This window comes from Solanum pennellii, chromosome 4 (assembly GCF_001406875.1).
Source record: "Solanum pennellii chromosome 4, SPENNV200".
In the NCBI taxonomy this organism is placed as follows: Eukaryota; Viridiplantae; Streptophyta; class Magnoliopsida; order Solanales; family Solanaceae; genus Solanum; species Solanum pennellii.
In genome coordinates, this window is record NC_028640.1 from 71,324,501 (window position 1) to 71,334,812 (window position 10,312).

At 27.8% G+C, this 10,312-nt stretch overlaps 1 protein-coding gene across 1 annotated transcript; it reads right to left on the minus strand.

The window, feature by feature from the left end:
- Positions 1-1,434: 1,434 nt before the first annotated feature.
- On the minus strand, positions 1,435-4,267 carry LOC107016192 (transcription factor bHLH94-like). The gene is made up of 3 exons (XM_015216682.2): positions 3,359-4,267; positions 2,384-2,833; positions 1,435-1,795 (listed from the first exon to the last, which is right to left on the minus strand). The coding sequence occupies exons 1-3, from the start codon at positions 3,824-3,826 to the stop codon at positions 1,697-1,699; spliced, it is 1,017 nt and encodes a 338-aa protein (XP_015072168.1). The 5' UTR covers positions 3,827-4,267; the 3' UTR covers positions 1,435-1,696.
- Between the last annotated feature and the right edge of the window lie 6,045 nt (positions 4,268-10,312).

The following is a 10,312-nucleotide window of genomic DNA, read 5'->3' on the forward strand; positions in this document are numbered from 1 at the left end:
TGATTATAGCATATGCATATTCATACTTAAATATACGAAATACATATTACTTGTTGGCTATTTTTTTAGGACTAGATCATCCAAAGGCATGGACTATAATTATAAGTATCACTTTATTATATTCTATACAGAGTGAGACGTAACCACACTTATTCGTAATTTATTTACTTTACCTAATACCCCAAATGATAACGACTGCGTGTCACGACGAAGATAAAAAAAAAATATGATTGAACTTGTAAAAAAATAATTTTGGAATTCATAATTTTGAGTTGGTTGTCTTTTGCAATGCAACACTAGGGTCAGGCAGAATATTATTGTCGAATATATAATATCATAGACAATTTTGACTAGAAACATTTCTCATTTGTTCTTTTGGAGAATAATTAATACAAAAAATTGTCCTGTTGTCCTTTTTTTAAGGACAATTGTTTGATAAATATTCATCTTTTTTAATTTTTTTTTCTCCATCATTTATCGATCTTTTAGATTACAATCTAAAATGAATGTCTTCTAACAAAAATAAAATAAAATTATGACAAATCNAAGTGACATTCATTGGTTATAATATTGATGTATCTTTTAATTAGAAGAGCTTGCTATATATCTATATGTTACTTTATGATTAGACATATCTTTGCATGGAGAAATTTAAAAACTTTACTAATTTAAATGTAGTAATAAATAGATGGAAGTATTATAAATAGGGATTTAGAGTTTTCTACTGTAGTATTTCTTGTGTAATTAAGGGGTTACATGCAAATCTACATGTATATTAATAGTAGTAACTATAAGGTAAATATATAGAAACGTTAACCTTACTATATGAAAGTCAAAGGGGTCTTGTCATCCATTACGATACTATTTATAATTATTCCATACATCTTAATGCTTATTAAAAGTTTTTTAGTAATCCTGGATACAATAACATTAATTTAATCGAATTTGCTGGTATTAAAAAGGAGAAAGGAATTAACCGTGTGGTGGCTTTCAACATTTTTTTTTATTATTGATCAAGAGGAATCTAAATAAAATTTCTTCGTACAAATTATGAATATACCTATTTAGTAAAAATTATGGATCAAGTTAGTCTCCTCCTTCAAGTTCCCACAATTTGGACAAGTAAAATGAAATTCTTACATGATCAACCAATTGCTATATGTCATTATAAGAATATATTTTTTAAAATACATAAGTTTGGTCTCACCTTTTAATTTATAATATTTCAATACCCTGCCCAATTTTAGTTTGAGCTGAAATTAATATTCCTATTCTAATTTGAAGTGAATAGGAATATTAATCGAGTATTCCAAATAAGTTTAAGGTCAAATAATTAATAGTGCTTTAAAACGAAATTAACGCTAGTTGTAGTAAAAAAAATTTCGATGTATGTCCTTGTTAATTAGTTCGATTGNATAGTAGCATGTTAGGATCTTGTACAAGAGAACTTCAATTTAACCCACATCAGAAAAAAAAAAACAAATTAAAAGTAAACGAAATAAAAAAAGAGTGACGACATTTTTGATTAAGATTAAACCCTGTACTCCTAACTCTTTGCCTCCACGAGATAGGAGTAAGGTCTGCATACACGTACATTCGCCATAGGCCATATCCCACCTTGTGGGACACCAGTGAATATGTTATTGTTGTTAAAACTCGTACATAATAAAACCGAGTTTTTTTTTTTTTTTTTTTTTCATGAACTTGAAGCAGCTTCCTCCTGGATTCTACCAAGCAATTGATTAACAGAGTCAGCAATTTCATCTGCAGTAGTTAACTGGCACCCTTCCTCTAGCTGCTCCATATTGCAATTTCATGCACACAAAATTCACAATTAGAGAAATAAAAAAAAAACCAAAAAAACACAATAACAGAAAAGGAAAAAAAATATACATTGAAAGTATAAAATAAACATTTTCTACATTCCTTTCAATCATTGTACCAAACTATTTCCTTAATAGTCGTTTTTCTTTTTTTAAAAGAAAAACATTATAAACACATTATCAATGATAGGTTTAATATCATAAGGTTTGAAAATCTCTCTTCTTTTATTAGAATTTGAGTCTAGTTAAAAAATGACAAATTAAGTGGAAAATCGAGGGTACATTATTAATGTAATAGTATAACATTTGTATTGGGTTGTACTCGCACTTTCCTTTTTTGTCACCTTTCTATATATAATTTGAAATAATTTAATTTTAAAAAGATATAATTTTTTTAAATTTTATACATTAAATCAATCAATGTCACGTAAATTGTAAATTGCGATAAAAAAAGTAACTGTAATTACTTTATTACGGAAGTGCATATCTTTTAAATGACATTATAATAGACGACGATTATATATAAGTTAATTGACTAAAAGAGGAAATAGTGTACAAACCTTGAGACTGAGCGAGTAAAGAACCATGTGGTCAACAGTAGTGACATTGAGATGGAGGACAGTGAGCCACAGACACTGAAGCCCAGCTACTATTTTCAAGAGTTGTTTTGATCTTCTCTTTGATAGTATCTTTAGATTAGCATGACTCTCCGCCATGCTAACTTCAATGTCGGCCAATGCCGACATTTTCTCCGTGGCTAACGGAGAGTTACATGATCCGGCAGCAGCAACATCTGCTGGTGTTGCTGCCGGAGATGTACTCTTGGAATGAGTTGAATACTGCGGAAACGCAAAGTAATCAGCAAATGGTGGAGTTGATGATGAGACATGATTATCTGAATGTTCTTGTTTTTGAGGATGACTTCTCTTTTGAGCTTCTAGGGTTTGAAGATGGTGTTCTAGCTCCTTCACAAAGTTTATGGCTCCTCCAATTATTGATGCTTGGTCACCCTGATATTAATCAACAATAACTTCCTTTAATATTTTAGCAGTAAATCAAAAATGAAAAAACAAAAGGATGTTTAAGAAACCCTACATAATTTTACACATCTAACAGTGTTAGAGGGGCGGAAAAGGTTCATACAAACTTCATACCGTATATACCATGTGAATTTTTATATATATGTTAAAAATCATGTTATCGATATCGCCATATATAGTTAATAAGACTAGCTACATAAATAGTGATACAATTAAACATTTTCATTTATACAAAGTACACTAAGTAATAAATGCAATAAATCTCTTTGTATGAAAACTTCCTAAAATTTACTATTATTTCAATTAATTCGTTTCTTTTTAGGGCAAAAAACAATTAAATATATGTTAAAAATAGCTAAGGGGGGTGACAATCCTTTTCATGTTTTTGTCATTTTTACATTTACAAAAAGTTCATCAACTTTATTTAAAAAGTAAAAAAATTACTCGAATTAAAAAGAGATTCCTATAAAAAAAAAAGGAGAAAAATATATATACCCTTTGTACGTACGAAGGTGGCATTAGAGATCGAATAACAGCAAGATACTCATTCATCTGTTTACGGCGGTTCCGTTCCACCGCAATGTGAGTCATTCTTTGATTCTCCAATTCCTCTTTGTTTTTACAACTTCTCGTCCGTCTTCTTTTCNATCTGACCGCCGACGCCGGAAGTTCAGCCGCCGGTGAACCTTCCATAAACAGGTGATGATCTTCTAGCGAAGAGTTTGGATCCCAATTGTTGTACTCTCTTGCATTATTGTTGTACATTAGTTCTGTTGGTGATGATGAAGATTCTTCACGATTATTATTATTATGATCCAACAAATTTGTAAAACTCATTTCTCCTTCGCCTTGTGTTAATCCCAACTCATAATTATAACTGAAGTTACCTAAATTATTGTTGTAGTACTCTTTGCAACCGTACCCAAATGTTTCTTGATTGTAAATCACTGTTTCTAACGCCATATTTTTTTTATTGACACCAAATACCCTCTTCTTTTTTTTTCTCTTTTACTTTATTTTCATAACATATATAGACAAGAAAAGTTGTTTGAAAAGGGTAAGAATAAAGAAAAAAGAGGACCAACAAAAGGAGATGAAGAAGAGAAATAAATATGTTTGTTCCAAAGAAACCTAACTTTAGATTGGAAGTTTCAAGCAAATAGGCACAAACACTAGAATTCTCAAAGGGCCAAAACAAATATAACTTTTTTCTTTCTAGCAAATGAGCTTTGTGTTATATATAAGAGAAGGAAAAAAAAAAAAGAGCACTGAATTTAACCTAACAAAATGTACACAAAATTATGTCACACGTGACACTAAGCAAGTTGGAAAAAGAGAGAGAAAATGGTTGGGGTGAGGTGGGGTGGGGGTAGTGAATAAGCTTAGCTCCTGAATGTGTGTACTGAGAAAGTTTGATGACTAAAATGGTCCCCTATATAGATTCACAAAGATGGTGAACATAAGATGGGACCCAACCATACAGGCCAAAGACAAATGACATTAATAGTAGAGTAATAGTAGATAAAAAATAATTAAACTACTTACATCTTATATGGTATCAACGAGGATCGTGATGGAATGATATTTATTACTAGAGTTTTCAGATTTGTATTTTTTTGTGTAAGTTGTTATTTTTGTTAAAAAGTATTTTATCTTTAATATATAACTTTTTATGTAATTTCAAATTTAATCAAGCTTTAATAAAAATATCGAAGCTCAAATAAAAAAACATGTTTGTGCTAATAGTACGTACTCGCTTACAATATGATTTTGATGCTATTTTAATTTGAATTGTTAAGGGAATTATATAAATGAATCTTTTAGAATTATGAAATTAATACTATTGCATTCGAGGCGGAGCTAAAGTGACTTAGGTTGAGACCGTGTTTTTGTGCTAAGAAATATATATATATATAATAATTATTTTTAAAAAATTATTAAGTCATTCAAATAAGACTTTTAAAATAAAATAATAATTTGAAAAGTAAAATGGATTAGTAGGTATGACATATAAAGTGATTTGATTAAAGTTTTTTAAATTAAGAAAAATATATATACTAGCACATAGAGCATATCTTGATGATAATAACTTATAGAAGCAAAACTTGAAAATATAACCAAAGCCTTTCATCTTACTTTGCGAAAAATAACAAGGTGGGATGTACAAGTAAGAATAAGCTTCTAGTACTGTTCAATTAATATATCTATATATGCTCACTATTTATGTAAAAAAAATTTTTATCAAAATAATTAATTGGGGATTTTGTGAAAGGGGAAATGAAGAAGGAAATTATAGAAAAGAGAATTAAATCTTTAAAAATTGAAATTTAAATAATCAATCATCGAAGCTACTAGAAATATTATCGAACAAGATTGAGTTCAGATAGATAAAGTCCATTTAAGTATAGTAAATTAAAATATTCATTCTAACATTAACTCACCAACCAATAAACTATCAAGAATGATATGGCAAAGGATTACCAATATTGATCTTGACCTCATGAACATATTACCCAAAGATTGAATAATTGAATATGATTAGGAATAATGAGATTATATATGTACAAGTAAGAGCATTAATTGAAGTGGATTGTCAACTATGTACAATCAAACTGAAATTAATATTGGGACCAATGATATCGTCATTTAATATCCTAAATGTTATACCCAAGTGGATGCATTGTATGATATATGCAAAAAAAAGTTTAGCCTAAATATTGCATAACTTTGGTTTTATTTGGTCATAGCTGGACCCTGTCCACATAACAAATGAAAGAAATAAAGAAATAAAAAATAAAGAATCTAATGCTGACGAAAAGTTGATGATAGCTCAGAGATTCTACCAAGATCTGGAAAAAAGTGTTCTCTGCATATAGCTTGCTTGTGTTTTGAGTGTCTATACTCTTACTATGCAAGAGAGAGGAAAATAATAGCGATGAAGCGAGAATTTGAAATTTATAACTATGATAATTTATTGTTGAAGTCATGAGTCATAATTCGTTTTAGTCATAAGTTTGCAACTAAAATATTTATCCATATTTTATAAATTTTTCAAATATAATTTCTATAGTTTAAACAAAAAACTATTGAATGACCCATATCTGCTTCTGCGTGTAATTAGTTTTTTTACATCATTAGTACAATTTGATTAGTTATAAGTTATAACAATTTGATTAGTTATAAGTTAATTTTATCTTATAAACATTATTATGCGGAATTTAAAGTCAGAATAGAGAATTAAAAAAAAATTAATTCTTTCATCCCTAATTAAATGTTATAATTTCATTTTTGAAAGTCAATTTTCCCCCTTTTTAAAGTTTTATTTAACTACATTAACTCAATATTTTTATTATTCATAAACTATATGATATTTTATATTATTCATAAACTATATGATAAACTTTAGGAGAACACGTTTATTTAAAAATTAAAAAAAAATTACTTTCGTAATGAAAATAGAGAAAACACGTTACATATGTGACATTCTAAGTTGTTTTCTCCTCCGACCCATCTGATCCATCCACCGCTCCCCCTCTAATATCCACCCACCATCTCATTTCGCCTTCTCAACGTTTTGCTAGATAACATGTAAATGCTATTTGGATAATATTTTATTGATTATTTAAAAATTCATTTATTTTTAAAAAAATTATTTTATAATATCAACTAAAAGTCGTATAATTTAAGTTTTGATAAACAAAACATGATAACTAATATGGAGTAAAAAAAAAAAGTGGTAAATAATAGTATGAGGTGTCTCAGGTTGGTTTTTGGAATATATATCAGTTGAAGCAGAGGAATCCATGTGACTAATCAACAGAAACAGAGTACTCTGTTTATCTTCTTCGATGATGCCTCTCTTTACTTCTTACTTTCCCAAGACTCCTGTCCTCTTTTTTTTTTTCTTTCTTCAATCTAATTAATTAATTAACCAAATTACATTAATTAATTAAAACATTCTTTAGCTTTATTTTACAACTAATTAAATTAAAAAAAATTCTCTCCTCTTAACAAGACATTCTCTCTAGGGTTTCATGTTTTCCTCGATTGCCCTTTTCAATGGAATATTAATTTGGCTCATTTCCTCTCTAATTCATTCTTGTTTCATTCCTTTTTATTATATTTTTTAATTAAGGGACACAATTTGCCAAAAAATACCAACTGGCAAATACTTCGAATGTATCATTAAATACAATTTTTAGTTGTTTAGGGTTGAAGTGGTGATTAGCAAGTGTGATTAGAGAATAATTAGTGCAACTTGATTTTAAGAATTAAATTTACAAAAAATAAAATGTAAATGTGTATGATTCGTTTGTGATTTTCTATGACGAAAGTCATATGGATTCTTTTCTGGAAAATTACTCTTCCTCGTAGCAGGTTTTATGTCCTTTTCCTATTATTAATTATTAGAAAATTGTACTTTTGTAATTTGTGGTCTGGATCACTGTCCTTTTTCGCACAATTCTATATTTTTTTGTGAAATCAGTTTTGCCTCGTCACAAAAATCATAATAGTAATTCTATCTTTTTTAATGAAGGAAAAATTGTTGTGAATAAATTTCTGGCAAGGCTTAAAAATAGAAGAAAAATGGAAAGTGAAGAAAAAATAGTCATCGAAATAGAAATAAAGGGGACTGAACATGAACTATAGAGATTTACAACAATAACAATAATAATTTATTTAATGTAATTTTTGATTTGAGAAAAATAGTATGTCTCGTACATGTAAATTTTGTTTTTATCTCAAGAGCCACATATATTGTTTTTAATAAACCTATTTAATTTAGAAAATTTTCGGAATATAATTTTCAAAGAAAACTATAGGAAAATTACTTTATGCATCGCGCTTCAATCATCATCAAGTCTATTTGTGAATTATGATAGGTATTTGAAAGCCGAGTTATTTTGGATCAATGTCAATTTATGAAGAAAATGTGTTACTTTATGTGTCGCACTTCAACATTCTCTTTTTTTTATTCCGATACTCTCATTTTATCACTAAATAATAATATGATTTATTTAACATTATAAAATTTTAAAAGATATTTGTTACATTAAAAAGACATTCAGGTAAAATAATAAAATTTAAAAAATATTATTAATAATCTTAATTTTGTGTTGAAACTTCAAACAAACTAAAGTACAAAAATTGAAATGAGGGAGTATATGAGAAAAAGAAAACGACTCTTAAACGACTCGAAGAGCCCTAAGGCCCCAATGAAATAAGAGGCCATATCCTTTTTATCCTTATTAAGCATCAAATTACTAGTTCAATTAAGATTTGTATTACATAACAAAGACTATAAAATAAATAAACTAGAGACATGTATCACGTTGTCTCTAATTTTTATTATACATTAGAAAGATTGTCTGTTTGAGATATGTTATAAGTTATTTACTTAAGTTACTTATACATTACGTATTTTTACTATAAATTTGAGAAGATTGATACTAAGTTATCTAACGTCTACTACTGATTTCAAGCTTATCTATAAAGTTGTAAAATGAACATTAACGATACAATACATTTATAACAATTTGACACTTTTTTATTGATAGAGTTACAATACTAAAAATACTAAATTAATATTTAGGTTCTATCGCCATTACAAACACTACTAAACGTAGCCTTCTTTTCATGTCTAATTAAGCTATATATATACCTATCTTTCATTTTAATTCACTAAAAATCTTAATTGTACCTAGCATGTCCTTGTTATGATTACAACTCATCATCTAATAAAGAACCAAAAGAGACCTTACTTTAAGATTAATCAATTAATAAACCCTAATAGCATGTGTTGTTAGCGCAAAGCACGGTCAAGGCTTGAAACTAATTAAAACCTGCATGGTCATGTGGGCACGTACATATTAAATATATTTAATGCATGTATTTAAGCTAATTAATAATATAGTTCCTATGGACTAGCTGAAGAAATTCTCAAGTTAGGAGCCTCAAATTCTGGGAAGCTGCTTGTTTGCTCTTTTGTTGGCATCTGAATGAAGCATATTCTTTGTTAATTACAAGAAATAATTTATTAATTACTTTTAATTACTTTAATTGTGTCATACAGATTAATATAGATGATCAGCTTTTCTTGATCTTTGACTTCAACTAAGGCTTGTTGCGAAAAGCTGACCGTGCAAATAACATAATCAGAGCTAGATCTTGAATTTATTGGTTCTAAATTTTAGAAAAAAAATATACATCTTACTTGATTCTAGATGATTTATTTTTATATATATTTATTATATATCTTAATGTAAATATTATTTTTAACCAATGTAGTTAAAACTTAGAACTCTAGCCTCGCCTCTTAGGGTAATTTTAATGTAATCCAATTAGAAAGGGGGAAAATAGCCTAATGCATTCTCCATCAATTATATAGTCAAATGGAAGTATTGTTTTATTTTCCGTCTTTTTATGTTAATATACTAATTATAAGTTAAGATTATATATGGGCTAATTAACGTACTTTTGGCATGGTGAAAGTTCCCTTTTAGATGATGATGGAATTGTTAACCGTCTAAAAGTTTTACTGAAAATGTCGGTGATATATAAATGCTATTTTACAACTATTTGAAAAAAGGAAACATATTATGATATATTTAATTTTTATATATGGTTTTGTAACATGAATACCATCTTAATATTCATCAATAGTAATGTTAAACCGGAAATAATTATTTAGGTGAAAGTAAGGAATATTTTGGTACATGTTGGACACTAGTGTCATTTTAAACCGTCCATCTATTAATTCAATCTATTTTATTTCAATTCATTTTAATTATATATTAAATTAATATATCATCTGAATTGACTCAAAAATCTCATTAAAATATTTTATTTATTTGATAATTATAATTTTATTAGATATTAAAAAAAATTAAAAAATAATTTCAAATTTAGTAAGAATTTAGATAAATAGATTATGAACTGTAATTTAGCACATTTCAACCTAAATAATATTTGGACGGGTTATATTCAGCTCAAACAACTCAATTAACATTTTTAGATTTAAAAATATATGAGTTATGCAAGTTGAATTATGAGATATGTACAAGTTGAGTTTGGTCCAAATAACAATGATTATGTGCTAGCATTTGAGTTTATTCGCTATTTGGATCATTAGATTAGCACGTTCTTGTTGTTGTTGGGCTAATTACAACAAATTAATTTTTTATATTCTTTTAGTGTGATATCGTCTGTTGTTTTTAAAGCTAATTTCCTTATCCAATTCCACAAAGCTTATTATGACGAATCACAATCCACAAATCAATTTCTAAGATTCACATTTCTAGTGTGTGTTTGTTTCCAAGCTACCTTTCATGACATGATTGAGGAAGTAAATGGAGGTCCAACCATTTATTGTCTTTGTACTCCCTCTATCAAACAATTGTTGTTATACTAATTGCTGGGCTAAATTAGTTAATTATCTAATTATACAAA